The following is a 21,420-nucleotide window of genomic DNA, read 5'->3' on the forward strand; positions in this document are numbered from 1 at the left end:
AACGAGCCCCCACCCCCCCCACCCACCCACCCACCCCCCCCCACCCCCCCGCCAAGCTACAGAAAAACGTGGCATTTGTAGCCACGTCTATGGCCAGTGAGTTAGATGTCAGAGTCCATTCTCTCCATCCCTAGGTGACAGCAGCCAGGACTCTGCGTCCTGCCACCTCTTGCGCCCATGAACACCAGCGAAAGGATGGGATGACTCTGACTCTAGCTCATGTCTTTGGTTCTTCTAGCAGGTCCCAAGCTTTCCGTAGAAAATACTAGAAGTAGTTTACTGGACGCAAACGGTGCCCTTTAGTGATGTCCTTCTATACATTGCACCCCCCAGGAGCCCCACGCCTACACCCCCTCCCCAAACTCACTTCCAGGTGAGGGGGCCATGCCCACCGGTCCCTGCGCTGTGCGCCATCCATTCACAGTTTCGCTCGGCTTTGCTTCACTCAAGACATCAGCCAAAGAAAAGTATCCAGTGTCCTTGGCCCCAGTCATGGGACAAATGCCAAGAATCGTTGGCTTCTGGCCAAATCAACCAGTTTAGTCACCTCCATCTGCATGCATCAGGGAAACAAAGCAGCCTTCCTGTTGCCAGACCATGACCTCTGCAATTTGGGTGTAGGACATAGTGGCAACGCAGCCAGGCAGTCGCCAACACGCTCCCAACCAAAATGACCCATCTTAGCCCAGTTTATCTCTGAAGGCCCAACAAGAAGGCCAACTGCATGGTGGTGATACCTGGGCTCTGAGGAGCAGTTCCAAGGCCACCATGCACCTCTGTGCCTGGTGATTTAGCGCCCCTCCTGTGAGTGACCAAGCTGTGCTCTTTCACCCTGCTCCAGTTTGATCACCACAGGACCTGTTAAACTTGATCTTGGTAACTGGCCCGAGTCCTCAGCTCACACATGGCCTACCTAGAATTTCCTTGGGGAGCACTTGTACGGTCCCTGGGGAGGACTAGTTTGGTCCTTGGGGAGCACTTATTAGGGACGTGGCCGAGCACACTGAAAAGTAAAGCTATTGACTTGCCCTGTCTTCCAGCTTTTCCGTGGAGCACACTGCTTACAAATCGGTGCTCTGTGCCCTTGCTCTGAGACAGGTGGAACCCCAAAGATTCTTCCACAGGTTGACCTGACAAATTTCTCCTGCCCTGATGCCTACCTAGAAATTAGGCTCCCCCATGGCTCCTCTCTACCTTTCCAGAGAGAAGCAAGAGAGTGCTGCTGGCCAGGCTTGCTCCTCCCCAGATTCCAATGTTCTCTGACATTGCCCCTTGATTGACAGGGGTTTTGTGCATGAGTAGGCTTACTTCCATTTCCGGGTTTGATAAGCATATGTAGTTGTAGTTAACTACTCTACTCACCCCTGAAAGTGTGTATCTGGCCATCTAACCCAAGAGTGGATGAAACTGAACCCTAATAAGACAAACTACAACATAAATATTTTTAAATCACACCCTTAGGGATAATTATATCCTCAGCCTTATTAAACTGGATGATTTTATTTATCAACCATATATCAATAATCTACTATGGAAAACCACAAATACAGCCAAAGCTCTAAAGAAACAATTTCAATTTTACACTTTTTTTTAAACCCTTGTCTATGAAATATTAAAGATCCAAAAAAGGAGTTCCAGGGTTGCCCCATCTGTAAAGCAGAATTCTCTCTGCTGAGTAAGGATCCACACTGAGGCCCACACTATCCATCCATGACTCTGCTGACTGGGTAGTGAGTGATCCACCTGTGCAATGCCCTGAACTCTGCCTTCATCTCAACATATAGGATAATTTTTAATTCAGGTGCTGAGTCGGGTGGAGAGGCTGGGTCAGGTGGAGGAGCTGGGGTCAGATGGAGAGGCTGGGGTGACGCGGAGGGGCTGGGGTCAGATGGAGAGGCAGGGGTGACGTGGAGGGGCTGGGGTCAGATGGTGGGGGCCTGGGTCTGGGTGGAGGGGCTGGGGTCGGGTGGAGGGACTAGGGTCAGATGGAGGGGGCCTGGGGCTGGGTCTGCTAGAGGGGCTTGGTCAGGTGGAGGGGCTGGGTGGAGGGGCTGGGTCGGGTGGAGGGGCTGGGTCGGGAGGAGGGGCTGGGTCAGGAGGAGGGGCTGGGTCAGGAGGAGGGGCTGGGTCAGGAGGAGGGGCTGGGTCAGGAGGAGGGGCTGAGTCGGGTGGAGGGCCTGGGGCTGGGTCAGGAGGAGGGGCTGGGTCGGGTGGAGGGGCTGGGTCGGGTGGAGGGGCTGGGTCGGGAGGAGGGGCTGGGTCGGGAGGAGGGGCTGGGTCGGGAGGAGGGGCTGGGTCGGGTGGAGGTGTGTGAAGAATACTGCCTACCTGCAACCTACACACACGCTGTGTGACTTTGGGAAGTTACCAACATCAGTCTATATATGTGAAAAATAAGACACAGGTACCTTATTTTGAGGCACCACCTGGTGAACGTGCGTGGAAATAGATGTTTCTGTGTCCTTTGAGGTTCCTGGCATGGCATGACATGACAGTACCAAAACCTGTCAGGTCGTCAACATTTACAGGTGTAATCGCATCCTGGCACCTGGATTTCTCCCTTAGGCTCAAATGAAGACTAATGTCAGTTCTAGGTAAAGTTGGGCATTCTGAAATGCAGGGAGCAAAAGTGACTCCTGATGGCTCCGTATGATGGTTGCCAGGTCCGTGCTTACACAGGGCAGCTGCTGGCTGCAGACCCAACCCAAAGGCGCACACTCAGGAAGCGTTGTGGCAACTCCAACTCGAGGGTTTATGCGTTATGACCTAGTTCCCTTCCTGCCACCTCTGAGCTTCAGTCCCGAGACCTGTGATGAGCACCTGGCAGCCTTCCTGTGCTACCCTAGCAAGATGCCCTGGCCTAGGTGCATTGAATCCAGATCGTTGGCAATGTCATGATTTTACCTCAGTCCACAATCAAGGTGCCAAAGGGTTGGTAAGGACTGCAGGCATCTTCTGTGTCCTCCTCTTGGTACCTGGATATGATTGGGGTGGGTGGTGGCATTTTCGTAGGAATTTGAGCATCTATTTGTCAAGTTTTATTAGAAATTTTCTGTCGGTTTACTGAGAAACGCAGCTTGGATTTTTATATGAATCCTACTGAAAGTGTACATCAATTTTTGAAGAATTATTTTAACAACATCCGGTCCTCAGTTCATGAACAGTGAGTTCCTTCACATTCACTAATGTCTTTTTACATGATCAACAGGATTCCTCCAGCTGTTTTAGCACAAGCTTCACTTCCGGAGCACAGGATACCCAAGGGTTCTGTTCTTCTTGCAGTCATTCTTTCCTTTTCTAATTTCAAATTGTTCTTAGTAATTTACATCTTTTTAAAGCTAATTGTGATTACCATTGCATACAAACATACTGAACTTTGAATAGGATTGATCATATATACTTGCTGAATTTTTTATTAGCCCTAGCTGTCCTCATTTTCACGGGGTCTTGATTTTCCACATATAACATCACTACACTGACAGTTTACCTTTCTGATTTCCAGGGCTCCTGAAAACATTGAGCCAACCTAGAATCTTCTATGGGTTTTGTAGTTGTTGTTGTTGTTTTGGTTTCTTGTTTTTGTTTGAGAGTTTTTTGGTTTGGGCTGGGTTTTTGCTGGTGGTGGTGTTTGGTTTGAGTTGTTTGTTTGTTTGTTTGTTTGAGACAGGGTTTCTCTGTGTAGCCCTGGCTGTCCTGGAGCTTGCTCTATAGAGCAGGCTGGCCTTGAACTCAGAGAGCTGCCTGCCTCTGCCTCCCAAGTGCTGGGATTAAAGGCGTACGCCACCACTGCCTGGCTGACTCCTCTGTGTTTTAAAAGTCAGTTCATTAACAACCTCTACCTGCCATATCCCCTCACAACAGAGCAAAAAAGGTCTTTGATTGAAAGAGCAAAGAGATGAGGATATTTGGAAGACATCTTTAGAAGTCTCTCTATGACAAGAATTACATTTCTGTATAAGATCCTAGACCCCCAAATCTTAACGTCTGCTGCAAGAGCATCACCCTCACTCCCTGAGCCAGCACTGAGGCGTGCCACCTTTGTCCACACACTCCTACCCTTGAGCTCACTCCCATGTTCCTCCCACTTAGAGAAGGAACTTGGCTGCTGTCCCAGATGGAGGAAAATGCCACAGTGACAATGACTATGAAGACCCGGAGCTCCAGCTGCTAAAGGCATGGCCATTGATGACGATTTTACCAGCCAAACCTATAGAGGAATCAGAATATGCAGGTAGCCTGGGGGTCTGACGATGGGTGTCCATGTGCAGCATCCATAGTGATTACAGGCTCAAACTCTAGAACTCAGTCTTCCTGGTACAACTAACCCCAGAGAGCTCCTCTAGAGACTGCCTGAGGAGCATATGGGGTCAAACTCTGTTCCCACTTACTGTCATTGTCAGGGCAGTGTTCTGCTTGAGCCTTAGACCTGTGTCTGTGCTGGAAGCATGGGAGAAGTGGACAGGCAGGAAGACAGGCCTGTGAGGTTAGAGACTGCATGGGAGGGGAGAGCAGGGAAAGAGAAAACTTTAACTCAGTTGATTCGCTCTGCAGGCTGGCAGCCTACCAATGGACGCTGTAGTAATGTACCCATCCTTGCCTTTTCCACCTGGGACACACAGAGCAGTGACAACAGGTTGTCCATGCCACTGTAGAGCAAAGGAGGAGGCATGCCTGATTTCTGAGGTCCTGGCTCACAGACATGAATCTGTTGAAGTTTCTTCACGGGGGAAGTGTCTTGTATGTGATGTTGGTAAAACAAGTAAGGTGACATATATCCTAAACCCCTGAACCTCAGATGCTGGGGCAGGAAGATCCCAAGTTCAAGGCCTGCTTAAGCTACATGGTGAGACCTTGACTCAAAACAACAACAACTAATAATAGTAATAATTAACCCTGTCCTCAGTACTCAAAAACATTGATGGAATATCTACATCACATCGCATGGGTCACCATTACAGAATTTATCCAGAGATATATAAATAATAAGAAAATGCTATAAGAGCATACCAGGATAAAGAGTGGGTGGGGTTTGGTGATGAGTGCCAATGGAAGATGTACTGGCTCATGTTCATAGTTGTACTCAGAAGGCTGAGGCAAGAGAATGGCCACAAGTTCGAGACTACCCTGAGTTATATAGTGAGTTCCAGAGCAGCCTGAGCCATGGTGAGAGACTCTGTATGAGGCAAAACTAATAGATAAGTAAATAGTTATTTAGTTAATTAGTTAATTGGTTAGTTAGTTAGTTAAGTTAATTAGATGGGTACAGAGAGAGAGACAGACAGACAGACAGAAAGAGACAGAGACAGAAAGAGACAGAGAGACAGAGAGACAGAGAGACAGAGAGAGAACAGACACCAATAAATACACAAATAAAAGTAGGCAGCATAAGCTACTGGTAGCATTTCTCAGGTGGAAAAAAATAGAAGAAAGGTAGTCAAGGCCATCCTTGGTATGACTGCTGTGAACCAAGGCAAACAGCTCACACGAGCCTCAGCTTCCCCCTCTGGCAGGTGCAGGTGAGATTGCTTGCCTCTGTGAGAGAACTTTATTTCCCTCCACAGTGGTCTCTCTGGCCACACTATGCACATTAGTCCCCTTGGTCTTTGCCCACTCTTCCTCTGAGAGCACCACATGATATGCTGTAACACGATTTGCCTGTCTTCTCCCTCCTCCTCCCTACCCCCAGCTCCCCTCCTCCTCCCTACCCTCAGCTCCCCTCCCCCACCCCACCCCCACAACAATTGCTTGCCTGGTCCCTGAGCTGTGATGACTCCATGACTATGAGGGTGTGTGATGACTTTATCAGCTGAAATGTGCCGAGTCTAGCCAGCTCACGAGCTACGAGCTTACTAGCTTCCTTTTCCCACAGATACACGCTATTTCAAGGATATGGCAGAGGCTGCTCTTCTGCTTCCCTCCAAGGCTTCTATCCCCACTGAGAGGCAAACCTGGAATGCAAGGACGAGGCGGCAGGAAGAAGTGAGTAAAAGGGACTCTGTCGACCTGGCATGAGGAGGGCACTGCCCAGCTCACAGACATATGTCCCAGGTCTCCTTCCCCAAGGGGTCGAAACAGATGATGAAGCTGGTCAAGGGAGGCTCGGCAGAGCTGAGTAGTGTGGCTTATAGGATCATGGGCCTTTAGAAGTGTCTAGAAGGAATGAGAATTTACATTTGCTGAAGACTTACTCTGAGCCAGGCACCAGGTTAAAGGATTTACTCCATACCTAATTATCATTGCATTCTTCAGACCCTGAACTAGAACCTGAATCTTTCTGATAATAAATTACCCTTTTGCCAAGATTCTCATCCGAGCATTGTCAACTGTTAAACTGAGCAGTGAGAAGTCTTGGGACCTTCTGAACCTCTGTAATCCCTGTACTATCCAGATAGGAACTTTCTATGTGCTTTCCTAAGAGAAACAGCAGATGATTTTATGGAAACATCTTACAAATGAAAATGTGCTAAATACATATATGGGTTTTTATTTTTAATAAAATGTATAATGCTTAATACTCTTAATATAGACATCCATAAAATAAAGAAGACTCACATTAGATTTGCAGGTCATTGGTGATAATACTGTGATACACTTCCCTCTAGAGATAGAATCATTCAAGGAATGTTATTTGCATTAACATGGCGGTGCTCCTCTCTTTTCCCACTGAGGCCATTCACAAAATAAGTCTCGATGTGGTGAGCAAGGGCTCATCCACAGGAGTTGTAGGGCCATTCAGTTCCCCCACCTAGAGTTTTGATTAATGTACTCACTACTTGTGTGGCTACGTTTTAAAGACCTTATGTAAAAGTCTTGTCAATGTGTGCCCTTCCAGAAGCTCTAAGGAACCATACCCAACTCAAGGAAGTCTCAACACAGGATTCCACCGGTGTGGTCGTGGGTTTTTGTGAATGGGGAAAATCTCACTGTTATTCTCTCCACAACCCCATCACTAGTGAATACGAGCATGCTTCTGCGTATCCACCAACTCTCCTGGGTGGCACGTCCATTCTGCTCATGAGACTTGCAGGTTCTCTCAGTATTGACCACACATTAGCCTGCGCTGTCTTGACGGAACAGAATACCTATGCATGAGTCTCTGTGTGCTTACTTAAGACCTTGCCTCAAAATCCAACCATGGCAGCATCCAAGTTTCCTACACTCCGGTCCTCTGCATGGCCTCTGCTTCTTCTTTACGGCAGGTCACTTCACAGCAGAGCCATGCTCCTGTCACTGTAAATCAACTGAGATGAGGGAGAGGGCACAACAAGGACAAATGGTTGCCAGGAGAGAAACGTCCTTACAAATTAGGCAAGGCCTTGGCCTCGGTTCAGATAGCTTTAATTTAGTCATCCGTGATGAAGTAAGGAAGATTTTTTTTTTTTTTTGGTGGCAAGTAGATTATCTATCTCATTAACAACTTCATTTCCAGGGGCCTCTTCTTATTAGTTTTGAGATTAAACTATCTCTACTGGATCTTCAATAACCCTTACAGAGGCCCTTTCTTATCTCAGTTCCTTGGGATGATTGTAACTATCTTGCCCTAAACTAGCGCTCTACCCAGTAAGTACTTACTGTGTTCCGAAGCACTGTGCTCAGCAATAGGAGCACAGAAGTGAGTCAGCACCCATAGTCTACGTGGGGGGGGAGGGGGGGAGACCACATAGTCTAAGGGAGGAGGCAGTCAGGAGATGGTGGCCTTGATGTCTGGGAGAGTGTGCAAAGCAGTTATTCACCCACAATTATGTGCACTGTCATCAGTAGTTCTCAACAGAGAGATTTTGGCCCCCAGGACCTTTGGCAGAGACTGGAGACATTTGTGGCTGTTACAGTGGAGAATGGATACTGCTAAGCACTGTCCAAGGAAAAACACAACACACACCATACCACACACATCATAATAACACCATACCAAACATACATATACACACCACACACACACACACCAACATATCATAACATGCACATTAACATACCATAATACATACACATACCACCATACAAAATACCACACACACACACATATATACACATACCAACACATCATAACACACACACTAATACATCATAATACACACACACCAATTCATCGTGACATACACACACACACACATAATTGAATGCTTGCACACTCACCATCAGAGGTCACTGAAACCTTAAATACAAAAGCAAGGACACTGAGGAAACGCTAGCCACTGCTGACCCCAAAGGGATGAAACTGCAGACCCACAGCAGCCACAGCCTCTCCAAGGACTGTAAGGACTGGGGATCAGTATGCATGGACGAGATTCAGGCCTCCTCAGGCACCTTGGCCAGCTCAATCAGCATTTGGAAAGGTAAACAGCGATGTCCCACTGCTGGCTGGGCAGAAAGGCTTGCCAAGGTCTTGGGGCTTTAATTGCTCCATCCTCATCATCTTTCCTCATTTGTTGAATCCCATTGTCCTTAACAATTCACTATGCCCCTGTGATGACTGTTGTGCTGTGTCATCATCGTGATGCCTCACATTCTAGGTGCACTGCCCACTGTGTCTCACATTATCAAACACACACACACACACACACACACACACACACACACACACACACACCATCCTCACAAGGAAGCAGGAAGCATTTTTTTTTTTGCTTCATTTTCACAGAAAGGTAACCACAAGAACTGAGTGACTCACAATGCCCTCACAGTTGCCATGTGGCAGAGACAAGGTGACATCATCTGAGCTGTCACTGAGGGTCACACTCCACAGTGTGCCCCCAGTGGCTTCCACACCCCTGTCCATGTACACTGGTCTTCTTTATAATCCAGTGGCACCCACTGGCTATTTTCTCTATCATTAACACCACGAAGCCCCTATGTGCCCTTTCCAAGCTTTCATAGCAGAAAGGCACAAAGTGAGATTTCAAACCTTACATTTCATGCCAAATAGCACCCAGCCCATCACAGGCTTCTCTAGTGGCAATCCACATACTTACGGTATTTAACTGCTACCAGTCATGTGCATGCAGCAGTCTCTAAGATCGGTGGGCCCAGGGACATATGTATGCATTCATGCTGGGGACTCTAGCATACAGAGGAGATGGAGACCTGGTTGTGGCATGAGCTAATGGTGATGTGTTATCTTTTACAGGTGGACAAGCCCATCTTCAAGGATGTCAGAAGCCAACGTTTAAAAGGTAAACTCTCATGGGTTTAAATCCCTAGAGTGGGATGGCTCCCCACTGGGGTCAGCCCTGCATCTACACCACCGGTTTTTGTTCTTTCCCCGTGCCCAGTATACTTCTGTAGATAGTACCTTTGTAAGTAAACTTTCTTTCTTTTTTCTTTCTTTCTTTTTTTTTTTTAACCTCCCCTGCTTCCATGGGCCTGTGTCCTCCTGGTGGTCACAGGCTCCCATACAGGAAGAGTTCTGTTGAATTGTGCACTGAGAAATGACTGTCCAATTCTGCAGGCAGGGCAGTCAGGCCTGCCTCCTGACTCTCTTACAGTCTTACCTTACCTTACCTTACTGACCAAGAAATTGATGGTGAAAACTCATTCTGTTCTCCACCGTTTGAGAAAGGCACTGTTTCAAAAACATACGGATTGCATTCAAATAAATCACTTCTACAAGCACGAGCCCTGAAAAAAAAAAAGTCACAAGTTAGGAATCTAATTTTAAAATGTTGATTAATGAATATGAAAATGGGCTTTAGCGCTTGAGGCAAAACAACTCAATTTGACGAGAGAAGCACAGGTACAAGCCTGAAAAGAAGTAATCAACTCCACCGATGCTGGAAGCACAAACTAAGGGCAGCTGGAGAAATTCACTTGGATTGTACCCATTTTCGGTCCCATCATCTTCCAGTCACATTGTTTTCCTGTGTCCCTATTACCTCTTGTGATGTCCAGTGAAAAAGATTCCATTCCTGTGATTTATGGTCCACAATAACTAAAGGCCATTAACATCACCAATCAAGTGCCTAAAGCTGAACCCCAAAGTGTCTTACACACAGCACTATAGCTCCCAATGCAAAGTAGACGATGAACTCAAAGTAAGGTCATTTAAGAAAGTTTACTTAAGCCAGATGATGTTGGTGGTGTTGGTGGTGCATATCTCTAATCCCAGTTTGAGGCAAGCCTGGTCTACAGAGCAGGTTCCAGGAAGCCAGAGCTATATAGAGAAACTATCTTGAAAAACAAAGAAGTTGGGGGGGGGGAAGGGTGAGGGGGACAGAGAGAGAGAGAGAGAGAGAGAGAGAGCTATTTACAGAAGTGTTCTGGGCACAGGAAAAAAAACAAAAGAATGGTGCTGTAGATGCAGGGCTGAACTCAGTGAGGGCAATCCCCACCCTAGGCCCAAAGAGATGGGAAGGAACTACTGAAAGCCACAGGAGCAGGGGCAGGGGCGGGGGCTGGGATGGGGAGGGAGGGAGGATCCCAGGGAAGGAGACGTGTTAGTCAGCTGTCCCATAGCTACAACAAAAACCTCTGAGAAAGCCAACTTAGAAGGGGCAGAGTTTGCACTTGCTCACAGTTTCAGAAATCTCAGGCCACATCTGGAAGAGTCTGCTCCTTTGGGGCTGTGCAAAGCAGAGAGCACCATGCAGACAGAGTGTGTTAGGGGAAAAAAATCTTATGATCTGAGGATGGCTGGGAAACTGAACAGAAAGGAAGAGACCAGAGGACCAACATCCTCTACAAAGACAGACCCCCCACCCCACCCCAAGAACCTAACTTCCTCCCCTAATTCCCTTCTCCTTCTTAAGATCCCCAAAACTCCCCCAATAGTGTCACAGGCTGACCAAAGCCTCCACCCATGAATCTTTGGTGGGCATATAATATACAAAGGCTATAAACCATGACCTGAGCCAGCTAAGCAAAGGCCCAGTCTCTCTCTGCATTCCTACCTGGCTTCCCAGCACAGCCTACTTGGGGCCACAGTGCTGATGGCATTGTGAAGGAAGAGATGAATGCACACAGCAGGAAGCAGAGTGGACAGAGCAAGGTCAGCAGCTTGGGCTCAGCCTCTACCTGCCATGAGACCTTCAGAAGGTGCCTAGCCTTCCTGAGGCAAGCACAGCTCTTCAAGATCAAGAGCAGGCAACCTGATGCCCACTCACTTCAGCTGTGGCCCAGTGACACATGAGCAGGGAGGGCTCTAACACCTCAGTTCACCTGCAGCCTGGACAGCCTCCCAGATTTCTATCTGACTCCATCGTGACATATAGGGTAGCCATCTTTTCAGTGTATCTTAGGTCCTTTAAGAACAGCTGCCCTGTCCACTTGACTGCAGCTCCACTCTATCAGCTAGTGTACGTTCATCCTTAAAAACACTGAGGAGAGCTGGGTGCGTGCCTTGAACACCAGCACTCGGGAGGCAGAGGCAGGCAGATTTCTTCAAGACCAACCTGAAAAACCCTGCCTCAAAAACAAATAAAACATAAAACAAAACAAAACAAAACCACTGGGGTGAATTATGCAAAGACTTCTCACTTCTTCTGGCAGGGAAAGGGAACAGAAGCCCCAACGGCTCACAGGCCAGGACTTGATCATTCAATGCGCACAAGTCTTTGATGACAATGGCACACTCTACTCTTGTAATGAGAAATAACTCCTGGGACAAGAAACAAGGGGGTGGTCTCAATGGCCTTTGTCTATCTCTCCAAACACATACTGTCACTTCTTTAACATTGCTCAATTCATAAGCTCCTGAAACAGAAAATAAAACCTTGACCAGTAAAATAGAGGAAGATAAAGGCCCTAGGGAAAATAGAGATGGTCTTAACTTGCCTCTGAGCATCTCAGTAGCCTTAGAAAAAAAAAAGAATCAAGCTCCCATATGGACTATTAGTTTCCCATAACAAAACTGCAAACTAATTCCTCGGGGAAAGAGCGTGGGGGTTCTTCTCAGGGATGGGATGGTACTATTTTATAGAGGATGCTGGCTAACGACGTGATGGTATGTTGGTTTGAATGAAAGGTCCCCCATGTTCTTGGACATTTGAGTACTAGGTCTCCATCAATGGCACTGTTTGAGTAGGTTTAGGGAGGTGTGGCCTTGCTGGAGAAAGTATGACAGGGGGCAGGTTGTGAGAGTTTAAAGACTCAGAGCATTTCTAGTTTCTCCCCTCCCTCTCCCTCTCCCCCTCCCCCTCCCTCTCCCTCTCCCTCCCTCTCCCTCTCCCTCTCTCTTTCTCTGCTTTGTGCTTGTGGCTCAAGATATGAGCTCTCAGCTTGCAGCTCCAGGTACAACATGGCAGCCATTTCTCTACCACTGTGGACTTCTATCCCTCTGGAACACAAGCCCAAATGAGCCCTTCCTTCTAGAAGCTGCCTTAGTCAAGGTGTTCAGCACAGCAACAGAAAAGTGACAAACTGCTTCTGGAAGTGAGCCCCGAGTGTCACCTAAAGCCATCACTCAGAGAGAACAAGGTTCACTGACCTCAGGGGAGGTTTAGGGAAAGTTTTCTTCTGTGACGGTTGCTGCCTGACCACAGCCCTTCCCCACGCTTCTAGAACTGACAGTTTTCCAGCATCACCCTGGGCACTCGGGCACTACAGGCAGAAAAAAGGAAATGAATACAGATATGCCACTGTTTTTTTGGATCAGACACCTGGAAGGGAAACATTAGGATGATTTGTGTTCATTACAAAATTCTGTACTTTTGATACAAGCACAGTTTTTCAGATAATTTATTTATTCTCATAAAATGTCACAGGAAAAAGAAACCACACCCATCAACTCAGGAGCAGGAGGATTTGATGGTGATATTTTTTATCAAGTTGAGCAGTTACAGTTTTATGTAAATGTATGTGTCCTGTCAGTTTTCTTGCGACCACTACCCAAGAAGGATCAAATTCAACACCTTACCTTTCCTGAAGGTGGAGGGTTCTATTTTTTCTCCCCACTCCTGGAAATGGGCAAAAGTTTTATTTGGAGATAAAGTCGCTATAGTGTGTGTGATAAACCACCCGTGATAAGCACAGCTCTGGAGGACACCGCCTCATTTCCCAGGAGAGTCGTAACTTTGCACTAGACACAGCTTAGCTTCCCTGGAGAGCCACAGCCAAGAACACAGCAGCTTAAATGCGGGTCTCTGTTCCTGGCATGTAAACCAAGCGCAAACTCTAAACCAATTTTCTTTGAAGTGACTTGCATTCTCTATTCAGGAATCACTTTATAAAGAAATCCAATAAAGCATCCAAGAAAGAGAATTACGCTCAGGCGACTGAACAAGTAAATCCAGAAATACCAGCCTGGCTGGTTGAAAGTAGCAAACCAGATTCCATTTGGTGCCCTCCAGGGGGATCATGGGAATTTGCTTCTAAAGGAACTCAGATGCTAAAGCAATCTGGCTCAAGGCCCTAGTGGTCCATGCTGAGACTCAGCTCAGGGTGAGCCAGCAAGCAGTCAGAGCCTACATGGGCGTGGTGTTCACACCAGCTCCCGTGGTTTCCTGGGCCTAAGGCCATTGGCCAGAGTGAGCATTTAGTCATCTCCAGCTCCCTGCACTGACCTTGGACTCAACAGTTTGCAGGTGGGTAGTGCTGCCCCCTAGTGGTCATACATGAAAACACAGAACACAATGGAACTGGGTATCCTGTAAACTGCATCCTTAAAAATCATAAACTTTAGCTCCCAGATTGGTAAGAGAGAAATGAAAGAATGACTAGTGTTGTTAGATTTAAATTTATTTCAGTTAAAACCCAGGGTCCAAAATCAATGCAGGTATCAGTTACCATGCTGGGTCCAAAACTAATGCTTTAAACTAAAAATCACACATTAGTGGGACTTTCAATTTTTCTTAAGCTAGCATACAAAGAATAGTTTTAACTATAGTACACTCATGCATATATGTCATTATATTTGGTTCTAATTAGTTCCCTGATGCAGTTATTTTATTAGGCCTATAATTATTATTATGGCAGCATTTTCTAACTCACTAGCAATCAATCAACACACAGACACCTGTTATATTTTAAAATAGCCTTGGTTAACCTGTGGCAAGACAGATATTAATCCCCTAACCTACTTCCCACAATGGGACAAGTATGGGATACCTGCCCCAATCCCATGCCAACTGCTTCTAATAATGTCTATTAAGCTGCATTCCATCCATAATCCTAAATACTTGCTAATTATCCTCATCTGAGCCAAATCCCCATCCATGCCGGCCATGTGCTTCTCCTCCACCCAACCTATGGTGCAGCCCTCTTCTTCCTCTCCTCTCCAGTGGTCTCTCCTCCTCCCAAACTTCTATCTATCTATCTATCTGTCTGTCTGTCTGTCTGTCTGTCTGTCTATCTATCTATCTATCTCTATCTCTCTCCCCAAGCCCTGGAACCTTAGCTACGCCTATCCCAGTTCCCCTCCCCCAAGCCCCTTTCCTCCTGATTCTGGTCCCCTTCCTCCCCATAATGGTCCCCTTCTGTGTGCATATTACATGCTAGTAATTGCTCTTTCCCTCCCCTTAAAATCTCTTCCTCCTCTGTCATGGTCTCCTTACTACTCCCATCACATACATACACACACCTACACACACACACACACACACACATACACTGATACACACATATATGCACACAAGCACACACACACACATATGCATGCTCACACATGCATACACATTCATATACCTTCGCACGCATGTGTACACACACACATGCGCAATACACAGATTTAAATCTAGGTTCTGCCTGCCCTGTTTTGCTTGACATGGTATCGTCCATTTCTATCCTTTTATGCAAGTGACAGGATCTTGATCTTCTTTGTGGCTCAGTAATATTCCATTGTGCATATATGCCAAACTTTATTCCTCATCGATGTCACTTAACCTGATTTCACAACTTGGCTGTTGAGGATGTTACCACAATGAACATAGATGCTGTTTAGGGCAAATGTTCTTCAACCTATATAAAAAGGCTTTTGAACACAAATCCCTTCTGTCATCTTCCTTCCTCCTCCTCCTCCTCCTCCTCTTTCTTCCTTCCTGTCACTCTCTCTCCCCTCCCTCTCTCTCCTCCTCTCCCTCTCCTCTCCCCTCTTCTCCCCCCCAGCCTCTAGGGAATAGGTGGGAATGGAGCATGGCAGCTCTGTTCTGTCCCTTCCTCCTTAGTACAGAGTGAGGAAAGGGCACACATGGCGGGCATGCTCAGTTCACACGCACAGCAGCCCTCTGCGGGTTCCACCACAGACCGAGAGTATCTTTGAAAAGTTAAGTCTGTACTAACTTGTACAAACCTGGTCATTGTTCACTAAGCAATACAGTAAGCCACTGCTGGCATAGCACCCTTTTAGGTAATTGTAAATAATCCAGAAATTAAGTATAACCCAATCTGGCCCTAGGCAAATAAAAGTGTGATGCTATTTGATACAAAAAGCTTGAGCATCCGAAAACATGGGTAGCCATGAGGATCTGTCAAAAACTCATTGCCTTAGACTGCCCAGGGAATGGTGATCAGGTGAGAGGTGGACGAGGGAAAGCGTGATGATGGGCTGACGTCACAAGCCGTGAGCCACTAACATTCTGTGCCTGGTGTGTGCTCATCTCTCAAGCTGCTGAGTGAGTCCCAAGTCTCACAACCCACCGTGCGTATGCCTCTCTCTCCAGCCAGAGGGTGGATTTCTGAACGAGAGGGAGCATCCACATTACTGACACAAGAGCTGCCAGGAGAGCTCTACTTCCAAACTTGCTTTGTGCCAGGGTCCTGGGTGCCAGGGACGTACGAGTCCATAGTGTGTTGAGTTCTGTGCTAGAAGCTGAGGCAACCAAGAAAAGCATACTAATCCTCACTACAGGCGAGCCTTGTGTCTCCCAGGAGTGTCTCAGGAGCAAGGGACATGGAATTGAGACATGGGACAATGACCTCAGGGGAAGAAAGCAGGTTTATTGTTGTTGTTGTTTGTTTGTTTTTGTTTTTATGCTTTAAAGCCACAGTATGGCTAGCTATACATTAGATTTTGGGACATTTGGCCCTGGATTCAAATCCTGGCTGTACTCTTCCCAGCTAGAAGACCTAAAAGAAACTTGGGGACCCAAGCTGAATTTCTCACATCGACAGCACTGTATGGCAGGGCTAATGCCTGCTTCGGAGGAAACAACAAATGGGAAATTCACACAGCACTGTGCTGATGTGAGCCTTCCAGTGCTGATCCGTATTAACTCATCCGGGATCCCTGCCCCCTTGCACCTTACCATTCTCCTGACTCCCTCTACAGGCTAACACCACCTTCTGTGTACGCAGTTCAGTTTTTAGTATGCAAATAAGCAAGTAAATTTGTTGTGAAGTAATTGATTAAAAGTGAGCGAGAGGCCTCAGTCACAGAGAGCACAGTCCGTGGTTTACCTTTTCCCCCGCAGCAAACATACAGAACCATGCTGGACACATGGTGAACATGTGGCAAATTTTATTTATAAGATTCCCTTCTTCCCTTCTGTAACTTAGCTTGTGCTAACAGTACATAGAGAAGCTCACTACCCTATCTAGTGTCACAGGCAGGACCACCAGGGATGAACCTATGCCATGAAGTCTCATTAGTCGAGGAACAGAAAGGGGGCAGGTCAAGAAGCTCTGGTTACTTCTGGCTCTGTTTCGGTCTGTGTTTCTGAACTTAGCTGCGTCCCAATCCTTTGCCCGGACCCTCACATCTCAGCTGCAGAAACAACACTCCTGCTCTCTAGCACTTTGCGAATCCTCACCAGCCCTGGCTAGCCTTTGTCCTCCACTTTACCCTGCCTGCCTGCTCTTCTGCATCCACACACACCCAAAGCAACAGAACACGCCTCCCTCCAGCCTTGTGCTAGGAGAATTGTTCCATCTCCTACGCCTCACTGGTCCCAAGTTGAAAGCTGTTGAAACACTTGTTCCTGAAAGTGGCACCTTCTGATCTTATCCAAGGGAAATGTGAGAGACAGTCGGTTCCCCCAACATTCTTGGCTCTGCCTAGCATGATCCCATCCCACTGCTTCCCCAAGGACAGCTTCAGTCATTTGCTCCTGCAATTAATTTCTGAAGGTTTTCATGGACTTAAAGAGGCTTCTCCAGCAGGCCCTGCCAAATGAACATTGCTAGTCACTGGGATTATAAGTGCCTTCTCTGGGCTCCTCCATAATTAATCACCAACACACAAAATGCTAATGGTCCATTGCGTCGCAAAAGTCTTAGACGTGGTAAATTTTGTGACTGAGGCTAAGTTTTATCTAATATTGTTCCACATCTGTTTCTGTAACTATAGAACACAGCACGGGTGCTCTGTTTCTGAGAGAGCTCAGCACAAATTGGATGGATGCTGAGGTGGAAACTAAATACTATTTTACTTAACCGTGAAGCCCCAAGGAATTAGACTTTATGATCTGCACTTGAGCGTTTAAGTCCCTGAGGTTGTTCGGTAACTGACAGGCTCGTACCCGACTTGATGGCTTCTCAGGTCCCCTCTGTGGCCACTCTGCTCTGTGCCTTCTATTAACATACAGACTTGGCTCCTGTGAGTCTTGTTTCGTCATCTTTTTAAAAATCACAGATAAGGAGAGAAGCAGCCCAGGGAGACTAAGCGGTTTGCATCACGTTGCACAGCTCCTTGACGGCAACAGCAAAACTCAATCGCAAGCCTTGGGAAACACCAAACCAGTCAGGTGTCTGAAGAAGAGAATTTAAATACATATGCAAATGAGGTCATCATACGTGTTACTGATGTAGAGATATGTAACATACACTTTTAAAGTTAACAGTGGGAGATAAAATACCCTTTATCCCAATTTCATAGAGCCAGTTGCTTTTATGTTTGTTTGGTTTTAGACTTAACCTGGCAGGGGAGACACCATGATTCGGTTTGCTTGTTTTGTTGTTTTAAGGGCCTTGCTATGTAGCCCAGATGCCCCTGAACTCATTCTGCAGCCCAGGCTGGCCTCCAAATTAAAATCCTTCTGTTTCCACCTCCAAAGTACTGGGTTTTCAGGCGCGAGCCACCACACCCAGCTGTGACTGACTTTTGCCAAGCTCTTGCATCAGCAGCGAAGTCACAACTTCCAGGGTATAGCAACAGGGAGCATTTCTTTGCTAAGCTAAGCTGAAAACCAGCTTCCAAACTCAGTCCTCTACTGAATAATTTCTCAGGCACCCTCTTCAGAGCATGGAGCCTATGAGCGTTATACAACTACAGGAAGGGCGTGGTTGGTTAACACTTTCTCTGCAAATTTAAGTCCAGACAAACGGCAAAACAGTTAAGTCCACTGATTTCTGTAACATTTCCCATGGTGAAAATACTCCCAGCATGCCAGGCTTCAAGTACCAAAGTACTCATGAACCTGGAGTTGGAAGCGATGTCATTTCATAGCACGGGAACACATGCTAGCGAGCTCATAGGAAGTGATGCCTTGGTGTCCATTATCTTTGTTTTGGTATGACTGAAGAGTACAATTCTATGATCTGTTTTTAACAATGGCTATATTTAGTCACCAGCTTACAAAATCTTTGCTCATTGAACAACCAGGCTTCACAGTGTGCTACAAGCCGCTCCTCACATTTGGACTTCTCAAACAGAAGAAGCCTAAAACTTGCCCCCTCTCCAGGAAGCTCGGCTTCAGCCTCATGTAACACTGTGTCATTAGATTCTTCAAGCTTTAGCCCTAAAATAGTCACGCTCGGGTCCCTTAGCTTCCATTGGGCGCTGCTCTCTTCCCCAATCACCTCCCTAAGAACAGAACGGAGTAGCAGCTGTTGGAAGCGCTGTACGCTGAAACCGGAAGGACCAGTCTCCAGGCAGATGATGCCGATTACAGCACTGACCACCAGAGGGCAGACATGTCAGCCACCTCCTCACTCTTGGGCACTGTGTGTCCTCTGGTTGGCCAGACAAGAAAAACTTCCCAGTACAAAAGAACGACTGTGGACTCTGTTAGGAGAGCAACCAAGCATGCCCCTCTAGTCTCCCACTGCACAGTAGAAACTAACTTGCTCATCAAAAGTTATGCCTCAAAAAAAATTTTAAATAATAATTTTTAACACCCAAACATAACAAAATAGTATGTAATAAGTCAAAACAAAAATGATCACGTTGAAGGTAGGCAAGACAAACCAACAGAGGGAAAAGATTGCCAAGAGAAAACAGAGAATCAGAGACCCAGTCATCCATACAGAAGTCCCATAAGAGCACTAAACTGAATGTTCCAATATATACTCAGAGGACTTGGTGCAGGCCTATGCAGGCCCTGGACTTGCTGCTTCAGTCTCTGTGAGTTCATATGAGCTTTGCTTGGGTGATTTAGAGGGCCTTGTTCTCCTGGTGCCCTCCATCCCATCGTGTGCTTGCATTCATGGATGAGTGCTTTATTCAGCCAGCATCAGAGGCTTCCTCCTGCAGCAGAGAGGAACAAATACAGAGACCCACAGCCCAACATTGCACAAAGAGAGACCTTGGAGCACACAGAGTTCAGGGAACTCCGCAGAAGAGGAGGAGGCAGAAAGAGTGTAATAAATAACAAGCTTTAAGAACAGGAAACATGGGGCTGGAGAGATGGTTCAGAGATTGGGGGGGTGGGGGGCGCTGGCTGCTCTTCCAAGAGTCCTGAGTTCAGTTCCCAGCAACCACATGGTGGCTCATAACCATTTATGATAAGATCTGATGTCCTTTTCTGACCTGTTGGCTCACATGCAGGCAGAATGCTGTATAAATAATAAATAAATCTTTAAAAAAAAAAAAAACAGGAAATATACCTTGACACGCTCTAATTAATTTATCCCACATGTAAATTTCACTGAAGTATATAAAATCTCCCTGTTTTTGTGGGTAAGGATGCTCACCCCTTCCTCAGTCCAGGAGTTTCACTACTACTGGACCTGAGCCTGTAGTGATGAATAACAGAAGCAGGAGGCAAGGCCGGGCTGGAGGTGTGGCTGGTGAGCTGAATGCTGGCTTAGCACGGTCCTGAGTTTGATCTGTGCACTGCTAAAAACAAATTTTAAAAGGTCAGTCTGAAAAAAAAATCCACCCTGGATCTTCTCTCTCTCTCTTTCTCTCTCTCTCTCTCTCTCTCTCTCTCTCTCTCTCTCTCTCTCTCTCTCTTTCATTATTGCAAATACCTGACCTGTCGGTGCTTTAGTCAACAAGACCCTCCATGCTGGAAAATAAAGAGCCTTGCTGGGTTTTAGCTGAATCACCACAAAAAGCTGTCTGCTATACGATGAGTTGCTTCATCTGTGTGATCCAGTTTGCTTACCCTTAAGGTCACACTTGCCTTGAGTAATGTTGATGTCTAAATCAGTAGCGTGGGGCAGCCCCTGGCATAGGCAGTAGGCAGGACACATCCTCATGGCCACTGATGGGGTGTAAGGGTACCCAGGCTATTGGTTTTTCTGTATCACACAGGGCAAAGAAATATCATTGTCTTGCGATGCACAGGAGGTCCATGAACAACCTGCAGCACATGGCTTGTGAATGCATACTTACAATTCTGTGGCATGACACTGCGACATACCAAGCTATCCCGCACTACAAACCACCCATGGCCATGGGTTGGACACCTGTGGTTTGTTGCTATTGTTGATAGAATTGCTACAAAAATTTTAAGAGAACACTAAGCAATGCTGCAGAAAGCCCAACATTTTAATAGAGACACAGAATATATACACAAGGCATCAGGAAGATCAGCCATGTGGACCACAAAGGGCCCTCATCAGCTTCCTGGAATGAGGAATGATGCTGCAGGCACGAGGTCCCCATCTATACTGCCATTACAAGGTAGTGGAGTAGACCCAGCGTGTTGGCAAAAACCCAAGTTGGCATAGCCATCTGGGAAAACAGTATAGTGTTTCCTATAGAACTTAAAACTAGAACCAGCTTGTGGCCCAAGAATCCTACTTGTAGGATCCATCAAAGGCATTGAAATTAGCATCTTGAAGGGCTGTCTCCACTCCATGTTCCTGCAGCATCACCCACAAAGCAAACCGTGGAAGCAATCTGCCGGTACCCAGCAGCCTGGGTAGAGAGACGATGTATATATGTACAGTGGAGTTTTATTCCCTCCCAAAAGGAAGGAAACCCTACCATTCGTGACCACATGGATGGGTGAAACAAGACACAGGCAGATGCAATGCTACACGCTGTCACTTGGATGAACTGAAATAGCAAAGCTCATGGTAGCAGAAAGTACAAGGTGGTTTCCAGGAGCAAGGATGAAGGATGGTGAGAGGGTGGTCTTTGGGGGACCTTGAGAGTCGCACCACTCACAGTGACATCTGCTTCCTACATTTTTTTTCTAGCTCGTGGGGTGTTGACTTTCCCCACATCTTAGGCTCTTCATTTCCATAACAAGGGTGAGAATGCAATAAGATCCCCAAACTAAAGTGTTCAGCATCACGCTGGGCAACTGAAGAGATCCCAATAAGTCTCACTAGACAAAAGCATCAATCTTATTAAACCTAACAGTGGTTTCCATAGACCATGTG

At 46.8% G+C, this 21,420-nt stretch overlaps 1 protein-coding gene across 3 annotated transcripts in view; it reads left to right on the plus strand.

The window, feature by feature from the left end:
- Positions 1–21,420, plus strand: part of CLNK (cytokine dependent hematopoietic cell linker) — a 217,716-nt gene that overhangs the window by 152,252 nt on the left and 44,044 nt on the right. For all 3 annotated transcript variants that reach the window (XM_084798064.1, XM_084798063.1, XM_084798065.1), the window contains exons 6-8: positions 4,090–4,231; positions 5,870–5,979; positions 9,125–9,170. In XM_084798064.1, coding sequence (XP_084654190.1) covers positions 4,090–4,231; positions 5,870–5,979; positions 9,125–9,170 — 298 coding nt within the window. The remainder of the gene's footprint in view (positions 1–4,089; positions 4,232–5,869; positions 5,980–9,124; positions 9,171–21,420) is intronic.

Source organism: Acomys minous (genome assembly GCF_964271855.1).
Source record: "Acomys minous genome assembly, chromosome: 10".
NCBI classification, from domain to species: Eukaryota; Metazoa; Chordata; class Mammalia; order Rodentia; family Muridae; genus Acomys; species Acomys minous.